This window comes from Salminus brasiliensis, chromosome 16 (assembly GCF_030463535.1).
Source record: "Salminus brasiliensis chromosome 16, fSalBra1.hap2, whole genome shotgun sequence".
NCBI lineage: Eukaryota > Metazoa > Chordata > Actinopteri > Characiformes > Bryconidae > Salminus > Salminus brasiliensis.
In genome coordinates, this window is record NC_132893.1 from 18438687 (window position 1) to 18463587 (window position 24901).

Below are 24901 nucleotides of genomic sequence, written 5' to 3' on the forward strand. Positions count from 1 at the left end.
ACAAGTGAACAAGGCCGAATGTGGGACAGTTTTTATGTCATTTCACTGGAGTCGAGAAGGTCTTAATGAAATGGCATGGACTGCTGAAGCTTATAGCAGATAACTTAGGTTTTACATTAGCACCTGTCTTCATTCCGCCCAACTTTAAACCAGAGACCCACTATATCCTAGATTTACATTGGTTTTCTATATTTTGACGCTACAAATGTTCTAGCTTTCCCAGGTACCACCAATAAAGCTTCAAATAAACTGTCTTTGGTCTCCAAACACAGCAGAGACTGAGTCGTGACTCTTGCCGCTTGCCGCTGTTCAACTTCACCAGCTCTGGCTCTTTTTCTGCTTACTCCACGCATTTGCTCTTTATCTTATGCCAGTGAAAGATCCGATAATCCAGAAAGATGTGACTCAATAGGGGGGAGTTGGATAAGCAAGAATCCACAACTTGTTACGGTTCCCCGGGGGGACAAAAAGTGCCTCGGTGCTCGAGGTTAGGCTGATCTCCAACAGAGTACACTGCATCCTTCACGCAGCAGGCTTATTTTCTGCAACCCCCTTCCTTCAATGCCTTCCCTATGACTCTTAAAACTCCTCTTCCTCAAAGAATTTCCACTTTTCCCACTGATCACGTCTTCCATTGAGGACACTGTGGACGTCCTCGCTCCGTTCCCTCTCTGCCTCTTCGGGTCGTCTTTCATACCGTATGTCAGGGATGTTCCTTTTTGCCATTTCCGCTCCCTCTTGTGCTTCTGTCATCCATCCCTCCCTCCCTCCCTCCCACACGTTGCATCTCCAGCTGCTTTGCTCCAGTCTAAGAAACAATTGCATTCTCTTGACTCATCCTACTCACCCTTCCTTTTGGTTTCGCTTAGGTCATATGTTTTAATCCGGCTGGCCCTCCGAGACATGTACTACACCATCGATAGACTCCACTGTCATACTGAAGTATGGAGCTCGTTTCCTGCCCTTTCAGAACTCCACAGGTTAATCAGTGAAACTACAGCAAGAGGTCTCTCTGATTTATAGATCACAGCCGGTTTAAGACAGATACAAACCAAACAGATAGATTCAACAGAAAAAAAGGAAAAAAAAAGGCTGAATCTGGGTCAATTGGTTCGGTAGAACGTCTTATGCCCTCACCCATGACATTAGCCTCGAAAAAGGAATGGTGGGAAGTCCAGGAGGTGGATTCTATTGCACCCGAGGACAAATCCTGTACCTCAATGCATCAAGGTTGTAGGGTTGTCTTCGTAAATCCTTGCACTCCTGCAGGAGCATACACTCAAAAATAAAGGTGCTACAAAAGGTTCTTTAAGCAATGGCATAGAAGAACCACTTCTGGTCCTGATCACAAAGCAGCTTTACAAAGATCCGTGGGTCCGAGCCTCTTTCGAGCAAGCCAAAGGGAACAGTGGCAAGGACACTACTCCTCTCAGATCAACAGGAAGAAACCTTGAGAGGAACCAGGACTCAAAAGGGGAACCCATCCTCCTCTAGTCAACACACTGGATAGCAGGACAGACAACACAACGTAGTGGCGAGCCAGGTGTAGGCCATCCTGAGGGTCCACCACTTTTTTCTGCCTTTAGCTACAACATACATCTGTCTTAAAGAGTAGAATAGAAGCCAGAGGAATATGGTTGTCCAGAGGACGCTGGCTGGCAGACGTGTTCGTTATCTGGAGCAGCAGACCCGCAAAGAGGTAGTCTCTACCCTACTAGTGTTGGAGGCATTGCTAGTGCTAGGGGGAAATTATGAACCGGTGGGTTAACTGACACTACTAAATCAAGCCATCCTATTATTCTTATTGTCAGTTATACTTATAAAACTTATAAAAGTACAACATAACAGCAGCCACAAGACAATATATTAGCCCGGCTACGAGGCCACAAGACAATATATTAGCCCGGCTACAAGGACTGTGCCCCCCCCCCACACCTTATTTTTCATTTCAAGGTAAAAAGGAAGCATTTCATGGCATAATAAGCCCAAAATTGCAAATTTTGAAATATTGAAGATAATAAATAAACTAATAAAATAAAATCTTTACACTAAAACAAGGTGGGAAAAGTACTTATTTTTTTGAATTAGTAGCGACACATCCAGCCATAAATAACATGATTCTAGCATCAGTTAGCATGGGTGGCCGGTGACTGGAGAAACGACTGGCCCTATGAATGGTCCCATTAAGACATACAGCCTTACAAAGGTTAATTGACAACATTCTGAAATGCTGAATCCAAAGCTGGACTAAAAAAAAATGATACGTCTCCACTCTCAGATGCATGGTGGACGATTGATTCTGCTAAAAATAACGGTAGACGTCATCTAAAGTTTCTTCGCATAGCCTAACTGCAGTGGGTGGAACCCCCATTCATTATTACCTGTATTTCTGCTGGATTTGCTGAATATTCGCAAACCATTTGAATGTACTCCCAGCTATTGTTGGCCTGTAATTTCTCCAACACTTTAGGTAGAGTAACAATCAGTATTTGAATGAATGCTTACTTTGCTCCAGTGTGCTGAATGTATTGTACAGTACCTGTGGCACCGAATCGGGAGGCTGATATTAAATTATACAACACAACAAACACCCTGTACTGTCACACTCCTGCATGGGGAATGGGCTCCAAACCACGACACTGAGATTTCTTTCGCTGTCCTTTTCGGTCTTGCTGGATCATTTCTCTCCCGGGTCTATTCAATTCTGAACGTGATGGCAGAGAGCCATTTCACGTCCACATTATCCATTTAACAATGAAAAACAAAAGGGATTGAGCGCCATGTTCTTCACTTAAAGATGAGAATCCTGTCGCATCGCAAACAGGGATGATCTATAATGTTTTCAAAGGCAAAGTCTAATCTAATATTTCTTCAATGTCAGACTCCGGGCATTGATCCAACGGCAGCAGGGAGCTGCTTCAGAACTATACCCGATGAGGAGCATTAAGAAAAGCCTGACGGTTGGTTTCACAATGGCACCCTATCAACCTTCCAGCAGATACACTGCGGCATCGACAGATTACCCTCGGAGATGCCCCTATTGACAAACATGAAGAGTCCTGGCCAAAATGCAAACACATCCGGTAGATCAAGCTACCAGCACAGTCCACTCTGGCAATTGCTCACTTCCTTAGGTTTACTTAAAATGCAGTAGAAGTACATATATGTAAATTACTTCCATCCTCAGCAGTTTTTTTTCCCTGATCTTGTACCACCTGCAATAAGGTCTCTGTGTTTAAGTGTACCTGTCCAGGTACTGATGAGAACTGGTGAGACATATCAATCCAATAAACGGCCTTTCTTTAACTGTGGCTGAAAAAAGGACATGCTCGAGAAACTGCTGCTTACTACTTACTAAGCTCCAACTTCCACAAGCACACAGCTAACCTGGCATAGATTTGTTACAGGACTGAATATGACTGGATTCTTTTAATGTATTTCTGACACATCTGGTATTAAATAAGGGTGTACATATATCAAAATATCACAATATTATGTTTCCCCAATACTGTATCGATTATCAGTACCAATTCAATGTAATGAATAGTCTGCATGTAAAGATTGGTGGTTCATTTAGTGTGATGTTTAAACCCTGACCGCTAGACTGCGTGTTCTGACTGTAGGCGAAAAAGTAGGCATGTCGGGTTATGTATAAAGTCCCGCCCTTCAACAAATAGAGCCAATCAGCTTGCTGGTTACGGATAAAGTCCCACCCTTTAACAAAAAGAGCCACTGGCTGCACCGCGAAGGTTGGCGCTCTGGCCAGACAGAGTCAAAATAAAAGTCACTAAAACAAACAAAGCAATAACTCAATACTAAAAGTTTTTAAAATTATATACTAATAAATAAAATGGAAGTCAAAATTGCTGTCTCCTATGTGTCTCCATTTTTCTTTTACATTTTAGATTTGTAATTTCTTTATTGCTGCTACTTTGCACATGCTTTTCCTTCGAGTTGTATTTATCTTTTATATTTGCAGAATAGCTAATTAAAACACTGTATTTTTAAATAAGTCATTCATCTTTATTGTCTTCATTGTTAGTTAGCAAATATATAAAAACCTATAAAACAAGGCACCTTTAAAAGTTGAGAGCTACATAAAATCGAATTGATAACAGTGATTCATAATCCGAATAATCGCTGAATCGTTCCAATAAACGATAGATTATTTGACTATCAAAATAGTCGTTTGGTGCAGTCCTAGTTAACTAACTGGTTTATAGAGGGTGAATGTGCTATGATTTGGGTTTCTGTAGCGTTTGTGTGCGTATTAGCATTAGCGTTAGCTTCCATTCGCTTCTGATTGCGCTCTTCAGTGCTGGTTCAAAAACAAAGGACAGGTGTGCTGTTCTCCCGCGAGTGTTTCAGTGATGGTTTTATAAAGTTTCAGACATTATGTTCTGTTTTCATGTTCTACTGTAAAAATAGCTCTACACTGCAGACTCGAAACTCTTATTTACCTTCTGAAAACGTCTGCACTGCTGCCGGCTGGGCAATAATGTCTGTTAATGGCACCTTGAGGTAACCTGCTGGTGCTCTGAAGGCTGTGGTTAAGACTAAGACTCAGAACTGGATTGTGATTAAAGTAGACAATACCAAATCCATTAAAATATGCCTGGGTTGGCTCCGATCCAGATGAGGAGGAACAGGATCGAGATGGTTTTCTTTTACTGTATGCATGTTTTTTTTTTTCTACAGTTGATCCGCATCATATCCCCAAACGTTCTTGTCAATCCACAGCCCTATTTTCAGATCAGCTCAATTCCTAACTCTTAGAAATGCATAATGCTTAATTTGAACAGAGAACACCCGGTGTTACCATCAAGGACAAGCCACTATTGTAGTTTTCACACTAAGAATAAAGTCATTCATCTGATCTTTCTCATGCAACTTCAGAGCAACTTCAAGCAATGTCCAGCTGGAGTTGCATTCGTCTGCTCGTGTACAAATTAAACATCTAATACCGACTTCCAGCAGAGTTCACTCCAGGTTCAGCAGCTGCCTTAAGGTGCCTTAAGGCAATTCTATGAAGACAACATGAATTTCTTTTTCTAATAGAACAAAGTCCTCAAAAAGTACTAGACTGAGTCTCCTGCTCGTTCTGCATGTTCTGCATGTTCTGCTCAGTCGCTTTCAATCGAGGAAAATCAATCTTTTTTTCAGTACACAGACCAATCAAAAAGAGCTGATTAAATGTTTCCTTTTGTAACAATTACTGGCAATACTGACAGACAACAACTACCAAAAAATATCAACACTGCCTCACACCGGCTTGGTCACATTTTCACAGCGTTGGTCTCAAAACGACCCAAATGAACTAGACCCCACATTCTTCACTGCTGTCCATCAACCTCCTATTATAAGAGTTGGATTCTCCACAGGCCCGCAGGATCTCAATGGTTCCGTATGTGGTTACCCACCAAAGAAATAAGGGACAGATGCCCTCAAGCAAGTCCAAAGCAGCTGCTAAACATCAGGGTATGGCATATGTGCATCTGAGCAATTTGACTGGCCGTCTATAGAACAAAGGCTAGAGGTGACAATGTAGAAACTGATTCACACAGCCCCCTGGTTGAATAGTGTGTGTGGGGGGGGGGGTGCTGAATTGGTTACAATCACTTTAAACATACACAAAAGCTCCAGGGGAAATGCGAAGAGAGGTCAGGTCTAGCCTGGGCATGCCATAATGTGTAAGCCATCAACCCTGGTGCTACCCTTCCCTCTGTGCATTGCCTGGCCAAACAAGCTCTCTAGGGGAGCACATTCGGTCATCTCCATCATGCCTTCTATATCTAGGCAGCACGGCAGAGCCACTCCCAGCACCCATTCAAAACAGCAAGAAGGTCCAGACACTCACACCCAGTTCTATGAGGCAACAAGTCCTCGTGAAGAACTTGTCGTGCTCTTCAACTGAGCTCAATGAGGTCAGCCCCACCTCCCCTCCCACTCGGCCCTCCACAGCTGTTAAATACACAAGTGGGCAGAGTGTTTGGAGGAGTCTGATAACGGGTCAGGGCTAGCAAGCGTGCTGGATGCAAATATCACAGGCCAGGGTGTGGGACGCCAGCACTGATGTGAGAAAAGGTCTTTCACGCTCTCTGCAGCATGATAGCAGGCCACCCCTCTCCAAAAGCAAACACAGCAAGAAGGGGGCTAAATGAGTGGACGAATTGACAGAGGCGCATGGCTAGACGGGCAGAGTCTAAACAGGCCCGCTGTCACGGCTTTGTGTGAAGGTGTATACCCAAATATTAGGATTAGGGGTGTAGCGGTACACAGAAGTCACAGTTGGGCCAGAGTTTGGCACAACGGTAAAGCAGCTGTATGTTCAACACGCATGTAGGCTATAGGCTATGCTACACAATGACTTGCCTAAAGAGTCCTTTGGTTGGTCCTCTGGATTTGAATGAGCCGAGGTTTCTGTGCCATGCACAACGAAGCGAATGCCTCCTCGAGCACCTCCTCAAGCGCCTCCATACTTGAGAAAAGCACCAAAAACTCCTTTTCCACAGGGTGTGGCGGAATAGTTACCCACATGATGATTTACACAGGGTTAATATAACCAGATGTTATTATTCCATCTTGCACAGAAGGTTAATAGCACCAGAATCCGAGTCTGCAAAAATGGCCGACATGGCGCATTCGTATAGGACTAAAATCAATGAGAAACTCTGGTAATAATTGAATTACCCCACCTCCCCATATAAAATGAGTCCTGTCCGAGTGGGGCTTTAGACTGCTTTAGACTATAGAACTCTACTCCATCTGCCTCCACACTGATACATTCACACCAGTGCAGAAATTATATTATGGGATTATACCCATCTACACTATCCATCTTTAATAGACTACGGAGCCTGCAGATGGTCAGCCCCAGGAAGACTACCCCCAACATACAAGACACACACCAGTCTATGACTGGCAAACCCAAGACTCCTTTAACTCTCCAGCATTTGTGACGTGTTCTGGAACAGAACAGCGAGGCTGTAACCAATCCCTGCCCTCAGAACGACACAGATCCAAACATTAAGGAGTAAAAGAGCCACGTCCCATTGCTCCATAAGTGATTCACGGGTAAACACGGCTCATTTGCACACAGCATTTCCCCTGGACCGAGAGGGAGTGAGGGAAGCATAGATCATCCGCCTGCACGTAACTAACGACCGAAGGTGTCTGGTCAATAATGACGGATGACATAGCAGTGCGTCTCGTCTGCGGCTCATCCCTAATGAAACGCCCTGGCTTAATGAAATGGCTCCCTCGGTCGTTAACACCACTTTTCACGTCCGAGTCTCCTCGTTAACAGAATAACACAACCCAAAAGATTCCCACAATCTGGGATGACGAAGTCAGCTGCCTCTCAGTCACGTCAGCGATTAAAGAAGAGCAAAAGAAGTGAAGAGCAGAGATTTTGAGGTGGAAGTAAAGAAGATTATCGCTGCCTTGTTCTCATTTTCATTAGTCGTTGCCACGTGGAGGAACCTTGTGATTAATTAATTGATTGGGCCGGCTTATCTGATTGTTTGGGGCGGTTCTGAATTGATTTTGCACTCTGTGCTTTTGTTCTGCATATGGCTGGAGCTTTAAGCCCTTGTCAAGACGCATAGGCTACGTTCACACAGCCGGTGAAAGTGGCCCAGGTCTGATCACTACCTGTGCGGTAGTGTGACTGGCGACAAACACACTGAACCAGACATTTTCATGCAATACAGAAATCTGATTCTAATCCAATACAGGCAGTGCAACTCTGAGGAGAAGAGAAGTGGTGAGGTAGCGAGGTAACAGACGTCAAATATAAAGCATTGCTCATTTGCACATATCCGTCTGTTTAGGAGCATGAACTGTTCACATGTACATCGGATATGGTGAGAAAATCTGATTTGGGTCACTTTACCTGCTGTCTGAACAAAGCCCTAGTTACAGGCGTGTGGATACGTACGGTACTTTGTAGGCTGCTGCGCTAAGGTAGCTGCATTTTATTCCACGGACATTTGTCATCCTCTACTAATTACATGCTCCACTTCCCTGTAATGCTAATCCAATGTATTGGCGTCTGCTTTTACGAACATGAAAAATTGGGGTTTTCAGTCTACGATCCCCAGTACATCAGTACATCCCTAACACTGCTAGAATGTACATAGGACATTCTCTCTGTTAGCAGTTCCAGGTTGGGCTTGTCCTGTGCTATACTGCTATGTGGTACTATGGACATGTTAGTTATCCAAAGCAATAGTAATGGCTGTTGTGATGCCAAATTACTGACACTCTGATGCTGAAGCAGGCCCACAAATGGTTGAAAATGCAGTTCTGCTGTGTCTGTAAGTCTGTCTCAATTGATGAACTGCGTAGATGGTGGGTGGCTGTCCCTCTGAATGTTGACACTCCTGCTGGTCACAAAAAAAAGCCTCCGATTGGCTGCTTTCTACCCTGTCTGTGCCTTACTAAGCCCCGCCCTATACCAGGAGACCTGCTAATAGGAAGAGGATGATGAGAAAACACATACAGTAAAGTAAATACAGTAAAACCTTTGCAACACTTGTTTTTACATACACATGCAAAAAATAGATATGTATATAGGCACACAATTTTAGTAGCGTACCACCAGCATAAACTGGCAAACAGACACAAAAGCTAAACAGTACGAATACAGACGTGATCTTGTGATGTGGAAGCAGCAGAGTTTCAAAACAGGCTTGACTTCACAGAGCCGGAAGCCCAGACCTAGCTGCAGGCCTTGCAGTAGAACACGCCACTATAATGGACATGCAGATCTGTGCTGTGCTGCACTGCATGGGCACCACGGACATAAAACAGTGATGTGGAAGGCAGCGGTGGGCTGCTGCGTTCGACACAGTGCTGTAGCATCTAAGGGCTATTTTTGCTGACTGTATGATCTTCAGCCTGTACTCCTGACCTTGGAGATTTTGCAGAGCGTGGATGGGAATAATGAGACTCTGCCTCAGAGAGACAGACAGTCACATCAGCCCAGTCCTCTCCCTGAGCTGAAAGAGACACACAGAGAGAAAAAGAAAGGACAGACGGACGGACGCAAGGTGTCCCTAATGCGCCAAAAGCCCACACGGCCTGGGGTTTGAAATACGCTGCTCCCTCCCATGCATTTGTGCTGCGTTTGGAATAACAAGATCACAGCTCACAGATCTTCTCCTTCATGTATTTATTCCCATCCTTACCCTAAAAGAAAGACATGAAACAACTGCTGGTCATGAAGCCGCAGTTGTCCGCGTCTTCGTCGTGATCCTGGTGCAGCTGGAAAGACGGCTGACAACAGTTGGTACGGTGGGAAGCGAGTGGCAAAGTCCCATGGTGCCGATTCCATGGCAACAATGATGCTTGGGTAATGGCAGGAGAGTAAGGCACGTTGGGCCCTTGGCGGCAGCGCGAGAGTGTGTGCGAGAGAGTGTAAAAGAGAGGAGAGATTGCCTTAAAGGGAAACTTCAAACACAAAGCATTGTGTGGGCTTTTCCTCACCTCCTCATAGTTCCTCAGACCAGCTGAGGTTCTTAAGTTATCATTTTGGGGTCCTCGGAATTAAAATTAAACATGAGTGGTTGTAATTCAAGCCATTTTAAGGGACTAAAACTATGAGCAACTAATTAACTAATCGGCCAGTGTAACATTTTTATATCATCACGGTCATGCAATAACCATGCATCTCCAGTTCTGCCATAAAATGTCCTTTTAATTTTAATAACAGGCTAGTTAACCCCCTGAACCCTAGGTTTATTATTCAGCTCTTAATCCTAATGTAGAAACTGGTAAACATTTGGTTTAGCATATCTCCGTGTCAGTGGGTCCCTCCTTTTAAGCCTTGGTTCCTGTCAAGGCTTCTTCCCTTGTCACTGTCACCACTGGCTTGCTCAAAGGGGTCTTGGACCTGGATCTCTAAAAGCTGCTCTGTGACAACAGCCATTGTGAAAAGCAGTATGCAAATACATATGCACTGAATGTGTTGTGGAGCCCCACAGGGTTCTATTTCAGGGAATTACGATGGTAATGTAGTTATGAGAGGGACGAAGCATAGGATTACAATCAGATTCAATCACATTACAATCACACCTGTAGATGTTCTATAATCACTGCTGACCAGTCCTGCCTCTTTACACACACCACATTGTATGGCTGGAAATGGTGTACCCTTCAACAGATCCGTATGTGCATCCATACCTCCATACTCCCTCAGCTTCAAAAGATACATATACATATAGTTTCATAGCAGCTCCTGAAAATGTACAGTAGTTACTAAACTATGTAAAATTCAAATCCATTAAGTTAAAATTCACAGAACAGTGGCACTGGTTGCTATGGTATTGCTATGGTATACCTGTTGGCTGCTAAGCCATTGCTAGGCTGCTGCTTTGGCAGAGGTGTTGGTTGCTTAGGTGGTGCTGTGGTATAGGGGTGTGGTAAAATGTGGGTTGGTCCAAAAGCCCATCCAAAACGTTTGGCTAACAGAGCTGTGTCCACAAACTTATGTCTAGGGGTAAATGGACTTAACCTAGACACACAAGAACAGCTGGAGCTCCAGTGTGGAACATGTAGAGGAATAAACTACACAATATAGCACAGCTGAAATCTTTACTTCCAGCATTTTAGGCTGGGTTCATCAGAGAGCGAACAGTGGGAGGCTGCTGCTGTGGCCTCTGCTGCCGCTGCTGCCGCTGCTGCTAGGACTACAATAGCAACTATGTCAGCTCCACTGGGGACACTCCAACAGCATTAGACAAGTCTTCCTATGACCTACTCAACTAAATAGAAATCCAGAAATGAGAGTGCAACCAGTAGTGGATTTATGGGAAAGCCTTTTCCCCTGTCAAATATTGTGTTACGACAGTCCTCTTTGATTGACTGCTACAGGAAACACAGCAAGCGAACAGCCTCGCGGACAAGCCAACACAGTTCCTGGTGCGCTGAAGTAAACCTATAGGGTGTTTGCACTGTATATGCTGCAGACTGAATACTGCAGAGCCTGCTGGCATTTCAACATGCTTACAAGTCTACAACAAAAGGCCAAAGGACACTCTTTCACACTTCCACCTTAATAAGATCATCTCTAGATTCATCTTCTTCACAGTGTGTCATTTTCCACGGACTGCGGAGGGCCTGGCATCCAAGGCTTAGGTTGAGGACACGGTGAATTGAGTTCAGGACATCTCAGCAGTGGCCCAAACAGACACGTGTCCTATAACATGCATCCACATATAAATATAGTTCACTTTTCATATTTATTTCCCCCCCAAAAAACATTTTTGCCTATTTTAAGCCCATATTTGGAGATGAGTGTGGTTTTTTATTCTGGGTCCAGCAATATCATGCCCTAAATGCCATTTCCAAGTTATTTTCACCATCAACACCAGCAGGTTACTGTATCCCTGCATACACAGCAGCAGGCTCCAAGTCGCTTACGTCGTCCCTAGTTTGTTTCTTGTGGGTATGTTCGAAGCTACTTGCATTGCCATGGGTGGGTCCAGTTTCCAATAAGAAAATGTAATAGCCAAAACAAATACTACATATGTATTGCTATTTTTTTATTTTTTTTATTTTTTTGGGGGGGGGGGTGTATTAAATATGTGCACTTAAACTGAATTTAAACTGAATTAAATAACTCAAGTTATGAACCTCTTTTCCTTGTTTAGAAGCACAGTGCTGGGAAAAGGAATGAAATACTAGGAGTTCAGGGAGCAGAAGCTGGGAACCTTGGACCACCACTGGCTACGATTGGTCCAAAGAATTTGTTGGAGCCAATCATTTAGAATACCACTTCAACGCACTGTACTCCCATAAGAAAATGACTGGTCGCTCTGTTGCCTGCTAGTGTGAGCTATGACAGCGTAAGGCACTGGGCTGGCAACCATGCTGCGTTAAAGGCTAAAGACAAGCGAGCAGTCGGTTCTTCCAAACTGGACTAACGCTACCTCAGGCTGCAAGGTGAGGGACCTCTGTAACCTCAAAGTAAGAAAGGCGTGGCATAGTGGAACAACAGTACAACTCAACTCATTCCTCAGACAGAGGAATGTCTGCATAATTCAATGGTTCAAACATAAACAAAGTCATTGAACATAAATCATTTATAGTCGAGGTTAGTAATTAGAATCAGATGTCCAGAGAGCTTGAGGCCTCTAAAACAGTGGTCTCCAATCCTTGGTCTCCAGCCCCTCTCCTGGAGACCCTCCTGCAGCTCCAACTCCAATCTGAAGCACCCCATTCAGCCAGTCAAGCGCTCCTGAAGGCAGTAATTAGTTGAATCAGTTGGGGTGAATTAGGGTTGGAGCCAAAGTCAGCAGGAAGGTAAATCTCCAGGAGCTGGGTTGGAGAGCATGGCTCTAAAGAACAGAAAGTAATTACCCAAGACTGTTATGAATACACAGCCTACTGCAATTCTGACATGGTTTTGAGCCAAAACATATTTAAAACATCCATATTCATGATGGAGAAGTATGTCCATGTAGTCTCCAAAAGACAAATTTAGACATTATTTACTATCATCATAAAAAGCTTGGGCTTTGATTAGAGAATACAATAGATACCTAATTCCCATCCCTACCACTGTAAAGAGTAAGTAAGCCTGTTTATGAACCATTTCACATCAAAGCATTGGATGACTTTGAGATTGGATATCTTAACCACCAAACCCACCAAAATGATGAAAATCTGTGAATTCTCCTTCACCATTTCAACTGGGACACACACAGTAGGCCTCACCCTCATAAAAGCCTACCACTGGCCTCCAAACATGATGTTCTGGTTAAAGCCTGCCATCACAACTCTGACTGGCGCAAAGGTTCAAATAAGAGAAGGGAAGCCATAGAATATTGTAACTCATCCTCAGCCAATTTACATGGAGTCCTAAACACGGCGCAGCCACATTCACTGTTCTTGGCCGCTCAGTAAAAGTGTGCGGGGAGCTGAAGCAGAACACACATTCTGGTCTTCTGGTGGCTCCCCAGGGAGAGGTAAGGAATAACTGGGAATTATCTGATCCTAAACCAATAATGGAGTGTTCTTCCCAAAATGAGTGGCAATATGAGGTTTTCAATCACCCTGAATGTTCAGAAATCATACATCGAGGTGATCGGCCTTGTGGTACGATCTTCAAGACATTCTGCCCCCATACGAGACGGTAAGGCCCCCTCGATAAGCTGCAGAGCGTCTCCGGGATGACACCACAAGGCCGTCCGCCTCAATTTATCAACAGCAGACAGTGATGTACGTTATTTTCAATCATTCTTGTCCAGGAAGCTCCCATGGGTTCCTGTGGCTCAGGCTTCGCGGAACAGCCTATTAATTAGGGCGAGTGGGTGCATCTCCTCCTACAAACGGCATTTGGGGATCAATCGATGGGCCCGTGCTCGGCTACAAGCCTGCGGTTTGAGCCCAGACTGAATAATGCATGAAGGTCTGGCCCACCTACAGCACTATCGACGGTGCTTGCGGTGCCTGGCAAGCACTCAGATGGAGGCTACAGGTTTCCAAGCGCATCGCCACTGCAGCAACCCTCCCCCCACCACCATCACCACCACCACCACCACCACCACCACCCCCAACCTCCCATCCTCTCACACCCACCCCTCCACCTGCTTGCCCATGCACAGAGCAGCCACAGTACAGCAGACCCCAGCAGCTTTGCATACTCCTGCAGTGTGTCCTCCATCCCCCTCAGTGCCACATTTCAGGAGGCGCCAAGTGGAGCTGTTCACCTACGTCATGCGATAAAGTGTAAAACAGTCTCAGCTCTGCAGCAGTGATGGGGAGTTCGATTCAGTTGATGAACGAATCGATTCTTCTGTTCGATGAATCAAACATCGGATCCTAGGATTCATTTCCTCAAACGTCAACTCTGTCCTCTTCACAGTCATATACAAATGACATTACGTTTAGTGAGTATGTCTGATGTCGTCACTGGATCAGTAATGGAGTCAGACTCGGTATGAACAAAGCAAAAACACTCCACATATAGAGGGACTCGAGTGGAGCATACAAGAAGTGAACACAACGAGGTTCTGTTTAATGTAACAGTGCAGTAGATAACACTGCGATTTTATGACATCCATCTGTAAAGATCATTATAACAACATTACGTAGATGCTACAAAACCCGGATCAGCGGCACTCGGTTCAACCGGCGGATTCAAAAGAACCGGTTCAAAAGAATGCCTCGTTCAAGAGTCGAGCATCGCTGCTCTGCAGCCTGAAAATGAGACTGTGAGGGGAATGCTAACAGGCGAGCAGCGGCAAAAGCTGATGTTTCCCCCCTTCCTCAAGCTATCTGCAGGCCTGGCTTAGGTCAGCCTTTGCTGAAATCATGGGCAAAACATGCCGCCTCACGGTGAGGCAGCCTAACCGTCGCCATTCCTGCCTCTGAACCGTCGTTCACATGAAGGGCCGTTTCATAACCAGCGCTAAAAGAGCTGCCGTTGATGTATTAAAAACTGCCTCAATGCGAGACCAGTCTGCGTGGCCTGTACCCTCACAGCAGCCTTACCTAATGCTAAACACTGGTCACTGGTCAGCGATGGAGGCCACAGAGCAAGAAAAACACCACCACACACCACAGCATGACAGCCAGCCCCTTCGCTGGTCTCGGGTATTAACCCGCCCGTGTCTCTGCCTAGTGGATATAGCTGTAGCCTTAAACATCCAAAGCTTGAATGACGGCCTTTTCTCCCCTCCCTGACCACCTGACCACCAGACCTGGAGCATTCAGGCCGGGCCTGCTGTCTGATGGCCTGTCTGAAGACATGAGACACAAAAGCATCTTACAGTGAGGCAGCAGAGAGACCCTATTTGGCAAAGTCATTGTTCCCGGCCGGCGTGTTGATGCTGTGGCTGTTGTGGCTGTTTCTCTGAACTGCCAGAATTAGGAATGCAGCACCACCCGGGCTCTCCGTGGGGGCAGAGGGAACGACTGGACCCAAAACGGAGGATGGTGCTGAGTTTTTTTTTTCCTTCATAGCCCTTTCCCATCCACCGGACACGGCTGCAGTCTCAGTCCCCGTCTCCGTCTCACTGATCGGGCGATCAACAAAAGGCAGCGGGGGTCTGAGCAGCCCCTGTAGGACTGGTGTTTCAGACAGCGGTTAAACTCGAGCTAGTCATCTCACCTCGCTTACCAGCGGTGAGGGAGGTCAGAGCAGCACCTCCAACGTTTTAAAGGGAAAAATAAACACACACACACACACACACACACACACACACAGTAATGCTGTAAAGGCGGACTCACCAGGTTCAGCACCGTCTCCACGATGTCCCTGTTGCTAACCTCGCCGACCTGGATCAGGCCGATGAGCACGGCGAACTTCATCTTGATATTCCGGATGGGCACCGAGGGGTTGATGACCCCGGCGGGCAGCACCACGGAGCCCGAGCCGGACACCATCACCTCGCCACCGGCGGAGCCCGGCGGAGCTTCCCGCTCGGCGAGCGAGGAGGAGCCGGGCGTCGAAAGCGGCTTTTCGCTCGACATTTCCACCCGAAACCCCGACGAAGGGGAGCGGCCGCCTCGCCTCGGTCTCTCACCTGCTTTGTGTCACCGGCCGCTGTACGAACCGCATGAAACTGAAGCGAAACGGGGATGATAAAAACACACGGCGGGGTTTTAAAAACACGGCCGCTTTACGTCGAGGTCCGGGCCTGTCCGTTCAGTCGCTCCGGGAGAAGCATACGACCGCCGGAGGAAAACGTTAATGTAGGTGCTGGGTGTTTTTGTTTTTTTTTCTTCCTCCTCCTCCTTCTTCTTCTCGGTGTCGGCGGCAGAACGGTCCTCTCCTGGCTGCGCTCTCTCTCTCTCTCTCTCCCCCTCTCCTCTCCTCTCCTCTCCTCCTCCTAACGGCAGAGCAGTGAGCGATGCGCTCTGTTGTCTTTCTCAAGGCGCCATGTTGACGCCCCCTGTCTGCGGCAGCGCTCACTGCGCCTGCGTGCCGGCCCTCAGCCTCCCAGGCCCCAGAGCACCGAGCAGCACCTGCCGCAGATCTTCAGCGGAGGGATGGGCGATACCTCTGACTTTCTCTCCGATACGATACCAGCTGATATCCCCAATATCTCGATGCCAGCAGTTCATATACTGATACTTTTAAAATCCTTCTTATGCTTAGAAAAAGAGGATCATTTGTTAATATTACGATTGAAGCCAGTAATTTCAGACACATAAAGCTATATTTGAAAGACTTTATATATGTAAGGTATGATAGATTTAAAAGCTGAATATACTACTAAATAAAAAATTTAAATATATATAAAATTTAGTAAAATATACTAAATAATCAGACATTAGTATAGTGAAATAACTTTAAATGAGCTGCCGTAACTGGGCATTTACTCAGCCTGGCATTGCTCTGTGTGTATATGAGAAGCAGAGGTGGAGGGTGGAGGGAAAAGTAGTTCCACACACTTAGACCATTACAGTGAATTACAATCATTCAGCAATGTCACGTAACATTACACAGATGTAAAGGTGAGTGAAAAACCCAGGTGCATACTCCCTCACGATAATAAAAAACAACACAAATTTATACATTAACTCATATAATACAATTACAATGCATATAAATAATACTATATATATATATATATATATATATATATATATATATATATATATATATATAATACAATATATTGTATTTAATGTGTATAAAAACATACGCACTCTCTCACTTAAATGTACAGGTTTGATATATACTCTGAATGTTTACATTATTTACAAGACACTGGATGGGTATGAATTTAGGTGTGGTGTGGGTGGGGAGAGGTCTTTGTGGGTGCAGTGTGACGGAGCATAAGAGTTCCAGAAGTAAGGGCAGGCTACACAGTGTGTTTATATGGGGTGGAGGTGTGATGATACTGATTAGATAGCTTGTGTAATGTGGATACAACGGCATTATTATTCGTTTTAATTGAATGACGTATCAGTATTGTCATATGAGGACTGGTATGCAGAAAGTTTTAAGCCGATGTCATACCACTAATATATTGCTAATATAATAGCATAATAATCCAGTTACACCTTTTTAGAGAACAACAAACATTTATTTATTAAGAAGATTCAGACACTGGAAACTACTTTTCACTAAGTAAACACAGTGGGCAAGCAAAAATGATTAAGGTCATGTCCATATATTGCACTACATATTGATAATGTCATTACTGGCCTACCATCACTATCAGAACAATCAATATATTACAGTATTAGTCCACTCATCCACGATTAATATAACCATGGATATTTAAAACATTAAAATACAGGCTGCTTTCCTGTATGGGAAGTGAAGCTGATAACATAGATAATGAGTGTAGAAACATGGAGTTAGTGTTAATGTTATGGCTGATCAATGTAAACAGGTGTGTATGTGGTTCCCCGTGATGTGATCATCCCATAGTTCTGACATTTCTAATGTTTATTAGATTGTCAGACAACAAAGACACAAAAACTTCATCAGTAAAGAAAAATAGCGCTGGGAATCGTGCAGATCTCTCTTCTTCTTCACCTGACAGATTAGTTTCTTTTCAGCCATGTTTAAAGAACTTAATTATGTTCTGATCATGTTCTGACATCATGTTCTGATGAACAACATCTTCCTTAACTGCAGTGTTTTTGTAGAGGTGGCACAACGCTTCAAACACAGAAAAGGGTCGTCCATCTAAACCTGCGCTCAGCAGCTGGTGGCATGTAGAGACAAATCTTTGCTGTTTGTAATGGGAGAGTTTGGGTTTGTCGATGCTGCTCACGTGTTTTGCTTGTTGTTTGAACACGGTAAGAAGTCATTCATTTCAACAAACCCATTACTCTTGGCTCGTTAGGCTGCAGTCACTGCAAGATGACCAAAGAGTATCCTAGAATTAAAGGCCTTCTACAAAGAATAGTGGGGGAAAAAGACCCTGTAAGGCACCCAAACCTTTGCACATGCAACTTGGATTATTTATTTATTTGTTTATTTATATTTTAATAGATTTGTTCATCAAATTTTTCCCTTTTTCCTTCCAATTTGGCACTGCCAGTTAACCCACTCGTTCACAACTCCCCCTAGCACTAGCAATCCCAACATCCCATCCATCTACCCATCCAGAGAGAGCATGGCCAATTGGACTCTCTCAGACTCCTGCTGCTAATGGCAAACCATACCCTACCCTACCACTGAATCTGAGTCACATTTCAAAAACACACCTTCCTTGATCTTTTCCTGATTAACCACGAGAAATCTAAAAGCATTGCCATTCAGAGTGGACAACCCCCCCAGTGACTAATACCAAGAACATGCATGAGAGCAGCGAATGTTGATCGCTATGTGCCCATGCCTCGCTCCATTAACATTAACATGTAGGCAGAATATGGGACTGGCAGAAGGCTTTCAGTGAACTAAACTCCCCAACTACCCGTCAGTTTTCCTTCCTTTTCTCAAAATAGAATCAATCTCTGATAACTTAAGTTCTGCTGACATTTCACAGCGTTATGTAAGAGCAGTGGTGATATGAAATAAATCCTTAGGACTGGAAATCAAAGGCTGCCTGTCACAAAGTGAACAGACAATAATCCTATTTACTTAAAACCTAAAGTCAATTCTGGAAACTTCTCTCTTACTTATGAAATCCAGTCATAAAAAAATAAATCATAAAGTTCCCTTCTTTAAATTACACAATTTTTTCAGCTCACACACCACATTTCATACTGACATTCTTACTTTTTAATGAACCACACAGCATATGCACTCATGTAGTCGCTGTATGACTTGTGTGTCCAGAGGCAATTGTAATGCTAAAGTTTGCCTTGTTAACTCATTAGGAGGTGGAGAAACAGGAAAGGAGAGGTCATTACATATATGTAATGCCATGTAGAATTATTGGAACCTTGGTTATAAATTGGTTACCCAATTTACAATACAAATCTGATGGAAATGATGTGGGAGAAAAGAGAAAATGCATACACAATTTTTTTTTGTGGTTTTGTGTTTTTTGCTAAATATGGCAGTAATTATTGGAGATGGAGCAAAAAAAGGACCAAATGAGTCACTTATGCTGAAATCTTGATTGAATAAACAATGCAAAAAACATTTTCAGTCTAGGTGCCACCGTTGATTAGCTATGGGTAAAAACTCAAAACACTGATCTATAGCGCCACCATCAGAGCAATTGGGCTCATTTTACTTGATGAGTAGTGGGAAGAAAACTACACCTGTAGACCAAATTTGGTGTCTAGAGGACATATGGTTTTAGCTCTACAAACATTTCTAGGGATAATTATATATTATCTTAAATATACATATATAAACACTCCAATATTTAAGAATTCACCTTAAATACACCTAGTTCTATGGTCCCTAGACTCTCTGATCAGATGAGGACAACATAGATGTTTTTGGCCACAAATATCAGGTTCTCATTTAAAGGCAAACACTATTATGAAAAAGAGCCTAATATCCACAGTGAAGCATGGTGGTGGCAGGTACAGTCGCAGTCGAAATGATCCAATTGCAAATTAGGTTTATTAGCAGTTAACAAACTTTCAGCAGTTTGCAATGAACCAATCAAACAACGCCAATTTAAATATCTCATCACAACTAATAGAAGAAGTGCATTCTCCAGATTCAACACAAAATGCTATGCAGTCCCTGAATAGATTCCTCTTATAAGAGCACACTATTGTGAATCAGATGGCAAATCAAGGGCCTCATTAGCTAACCCAGATGTGCTTGAGATAAAGCACATCAAATACCAGGACTGGCTAGGTGGATTGTTGACTGTGACGTTTGATTGCATGTAAGAAATACGGCTCAAACCAAGACAGTTGTTCAAAAAGTTCAGAGAATCAGAGATCACTGGCTTCACAAACAAGGAAAAGGATACAGAAAGAGAGCAAAGCACTGAATGCCCCTAGAGATACAGCTGGAAGCAGAGTTCACAGGTTTAGAGTTAAAGGAACACTGGCTACGCCACCTGGACGTGGCAGAAAGAGGATGCCATCACCGATTGCTACCAGATTCCTGAGTAGGCAGGTGGTCAAAAACACTGAGTGACTGCAAAAGACCTGCAGCAAGATTTGGTGGCAGCAGGCACTGAGGTTTCAGTTTGCACAGTAAGGCGCTTACTAATGTACACCTCTACTGACCTAATGGCACAAGAAAAGAATCTGCTCAAAACCAGATAAATAAGCCACAAACATTTTGGGATTCTGATGATAATAATCTGGAACATTTTGAGCTTGTGGATCTGCAGTATTTCTGGAGGAAAAAGAATGATGCATGAGTTGAAAATAAAACCCTGCCTACAGTGAAGCATGGAGGTGGCTCAGTGACGGTCTGGGGCTGCTTTGCTTCCTCTGGCACTGGAAACCAGCAGCGTGTGGATGGGCTAGATGGGTTCAGGAAATTATTAGAGAAAACATCATGCCTTCTGTGAGGAAGCTAAAGCTTAGGTATCAACTTTCAACAGGACATTTATCCCAAGCATACCTTGAAGTCCACAGACGCTTGGTTTCAGAAGAAGCCCTGGATGATTCTGGAGTGGTCGTCAGTCACCTGACTTAAAACCCATAGAAAATCTTTGTGGGATTTATAGAAGATGGTTGCAGCACATAAACCCAAGAATATTAGTGAACTACTAAAGAGGATTGTCATGTAGAGGTTGAATAATACTGAGACTGCAGCCATCAGTAAAAGTTGCATTTTGGTGAATTTGGAGGGAGCGCTTATTTTAGTTGTGCTGAGCTAATTAAAATTGATCTAGTTTCATTGGTTTATGGCAAACATCTGAAAGTTTATAAAGGTTTGTTGGCTAACAAAACCTTTATAAAGGTTTGTTGGCTAACAAAAAGCATTGGGGGTTGAATAATTTTGATTGCAACTGTATGTAATGTGGCAGGATCAGAGGTTGTGTGTGTGTGGTGGTTAAATTTAATGTTGAAAATTCAGCAGTAATCAGCTAATGCACAGAATTGGGCCAAATACCGAAAAGCAGTGCAAGTGCAATGTGTCTTTATTTGGGCTAATCCAGTACTTATAGTCCATGGACCAGGCAGGGGCCAAATACCAGCCAGGCAGGTACAACAACAGCTAATCCATAATCACAAATCCAAGAGCAAAGCAGGCCAACGTTATTATTGTCGCTATAATGTGTCAACAAGCCCTCTTGACAGAAGACAGTCCATGGTCTTTCCCATTAGTGACTGAATCACCCTGGCTCTGGTTCCACCATAACTCCCCCTCCTATTACTAAATATACACATAAATACACCTAGTTTCCAGAACTAATTGCCACCTCTATATATACCTCAGTATTTGGTCCTTCTAGTAGACGGCTGTCCTTCTGAGGGTTTGCCAGTGAAACGTTGATTTGCATTTTATGGTTTTGATCATAGTTCTTCCTCTTTTGTGAATCTGCATGATGGGTGGATTGCACCTTATAAAGCTAGTCGACATGCATCCTTCCTCATCACCCAATTTGTTAGACATGATCAGTGTCCATTTAGTTCATTCTGACCCTGTGTACCTCACTAGACTCTAGCTAACAAATATTAGAACTTCCAAACTCCAGCTTCACAGGAAAATATTGTTATTGACATATTGACATAATATTTTACAGAGTACAGTAAGAAACCAAGGCCCCAGGCAAATGTGTTGTACAGTTAGATGGATGGATGGAGTTTTAAGTCATGGCATCGCTTTTAGGTTGTAACTCCAGCATTTCTAATGCTGACCTGCACAAATACATACAGATGTGTTGTTTGTTTGTTGGGCATGCCCTAAAACAGAAATATTAATATAGCATCAATATATTATAACCACTCATAGACGAACAGATGAGCATTAAGCAAGCAGTTTTTTGGATGGAGAAACGGACAAGCACGAAGACCTGAGCTACCAGATCGTTATGGAAGAAGGTTGTGTCTGAGCCTCTTTGCAAGGCTTGTGGGCTGCTCCTGGACAGCCAAACCAAACCAAAGCTTAACTATATGGTGGCCTTTTGAGGAATAACAAACCATGCAACATGCACCGACTAGCACACCCATACAACACAAGCAGAATAAAGCTACCATCTTGCTACCGATGATGAAACCACAACACAGAAACAAATGAGCTCTCAGGAGAACTTTAAATATGCCTTTATTTAGGAGAAGTGCTGGAACAAAAAGCGATGGAGCTTGAAGCTCGGAATAATGGAGTGGTTAATAAACGTGAACAGCATGTAGGACTAGGTGGTATAACGGTAACTCCATATACTGTGGTACATAAAACTATGGCAGTATCTTTAAATAAGGACTAAATTTCAGAATTACGACATGTCTGGTGTGTCAAATTTCTGAGTTCATTTAGCACACTGCAAAAAATACGAAGTAGCATTCAGGCAATATGCATTCAGGGTGCTGAGGGTGCCCACTGACTGGTAAAAACAGAGATGGATACGCATTCCAACAAGCGCTTCTATCTAAAAATGAAGCACCCGCTACGGCTACATAGTTTCCTGTGGATGCAGTACACCAGTTTAACCAGTACACGAGCCACAAATCCTCAGCGACGACCAGTACACAGTCGATATCAGCTGCTAAGACCATTTACTCAACGTTGTGCTCTCAGATATAAGACTTCATCATTCAAATGTGTGTTTGAGGTTTGGTGCTTAACCTGTTAGCTAACTTATCTAAACCTAGCTGGCCGGCTGCGGGTCCAAACAGGACATAACCTGCCACATTATGACTTTCTCGACCTTGATCTCTCTCTCTCAGACACAAGTTGTTATGGTCAACACTCGTGTCAGACTAGCAGCTGTTCTGTGTGGAACCCGTTGGATCTGTAGCAGTGCTAGCCAAGCAAAGGTTAGGTAGTGGGCTACAGGTCAAACACCACAAGAAAAAGGCTGCAATTTCAGCTTACTGTGCTTCCGACACCAGTCGCTCGTGTTATTGTGTTAACAAGCTAATGCTAACCAAAGTCTCACTCCCGATTCAGAGCAGTTTACAATTTTGTAATTGTTCTCATACTGATAGTTTAACATTTATTGAACAATTGATTTAGTTAGGGATCGTGTATGCAGTTGTTGTTTTAAAATAATGCAGGATGAGATGGCAGCTTATTCTACTCTCCATCCTCACTAATATGGTATGCGGTATACAGTAATCCGGTAAAATCTGACCACCCATCCCTAATAGTATGGACTATTCTGGGTTCCGTAGTTTGGCTGTGGGTCTGATTGTGTTTATTGTTCAAACATCAGTGTGTAGTTTGTCCACCTGAACTCAATCAAAAAAGGGCCATTTCAAACGCCATTTCACCATTTCATTAGGATGGATTGAACTCTAAAGTACCCCAGTAAATATTGAGCGAGGAGCAATGGTCTCAGGCTGCTCTTCCACTTCGTGATGTATTATAGAACACTCCGTACTGTTTTCATGACAAAGAGAGGGTGCCTAGAGGGCCATTCAGATGTTTTTTTCACTAGGTTATGTAATTCTCCCAATGTGCCGAGCACTGGTGAAAGTGAAAACACTTTCTGAAATATCTCAATTATCCAGAATGTTTGACATCGCTTATCTTTCTTCAGCTTCTGTAGATACAAAGTGGAGTTATAAAATAGCTTAATTTTGAGAGAAGGCCCTTACTTCTCTCTTTTTTCATTTTCTTTGACACAAGACTGCCAAGTCGCTGCCCCATCTCATCATAGACTCTGATCATCTAATGTTGACCTCATCATCTGATGGTAACCTCTTCTCCAGCTGCCAGTACCTTTCGTCCCTCAATCCATTGCCCCTCATCTCAAAACTGAGATCCGCTGAAAATGTCCCTGCCACTCGGCCAACTCACCTGGCTCCTCTGCCAGACACTCCTTTCCTCCCTGACCTCTCTTTCTTCGCATGGGTGGACTATGTGCCCCGGGCACTGCAACAGTGTTCCTGCAGCTTCTTGGACTCCCATACACCCACATGCTACTAGCCTCCAGAACATTCTGAAGGACAAAGGTGTCCTTTTTGCTCATTCTTGTCCATCTATGTCAGACCCATTGGAGACAAACAGTGCCTGACTTCCAGCCCAATGACATCCCTACTTCTGCACCCTGGCCTCTCGGGCTGGACCCATTACCGCTCCTTTTCTCCCCACTCTCCATTCCTGTTGGTCCCCCTCTTCTTACTTTTTCTTGCCTACCACAGCACTTCTTCTCAGTCTCTCCTTGCCTTATCCCCACCCCACCGCTTTCTTCATTCCTCCCAACCCCTCCCTCATTCACCCCTATCCCCCCCTCTTGTACTCTCTGTCCAGGTCTCCCTGCCACACAGACGGCCCAGACGTCCCATCACCATGGTGCTTTTGCTTTCCCTCTCTCTGCCGCCCCTCTTTTGTGTTCTGCCTCCTGTCCAAGGACAATTATGAGAGCTTTGCAATCACTTAACCCCCCGTCACTTTCCATCTACCACCTCAATCACATTGCATTGTCACTCTCATGTATTGAGGCAAGAAATGCTTCATAATCAACTTGCTGGGTCGCCATGGCTCTTCTAGCCAGACACCATCTTTTAGTTTAGCTATGGCATTGTTGACCATATCATATGTAGTTGATCTAGCTGGGCACAGTTATATCCATGTTAAAGATCCCCCCTCTTCAGGCCAATTTCTGACATCTTTTCAGGGTGTCCTGCCCCAATGCCCCTACAACTCCTGTCTCTCCTAGGTAACCTCAACTACCATGTGTCCATCATTCCGCAAGGTCACTCCTTCATCTCCCATCTCTTCAGCATTGCTGCTGCCTCCGCCGTTATCCCAACCTATATCGGTTCTGGCTGGTATTTCCTTTTTGCAGCTTTTCAGTGATACTACTCCATCCATTGGTTATGTTAACCTCAATGACAGCTGTTGCTTTGTCTTGGTCAAATTCCTCCATCTCCTTCCTTGGAGGCACAAATGGAC

General features: G+C 44.1%; 1 protein-coding gene across 10 annotated transcripts in view; it reads right to left on the reverse strand.

Moving 5' to 3' along the window:
- nbeaa (neurobeachin a) overlaps window positions 1-15899 on the reverse strand; it is a 198082-nt gene extending 182183 nt beyond the window's left edge. For all 10 annotated transcript variants that reach the window (XM_072659426.1, XM_072659429.1, XM_072659422.1 and 7 more), the window contains exon 1: window positions 15238-15899. In XM_072659426.1, the coding sequence (XP_072515527.1) occupies window positions 15238-15480 (243 nt within the window). In that variant the 5' untranslated portion in view covers window positions 15481-15899. The remainder of the gene's footprint in view (window positions 1-15237) is intronic.
- Window positions 15900-24901: the final 9002 nt, after the last annotated feature.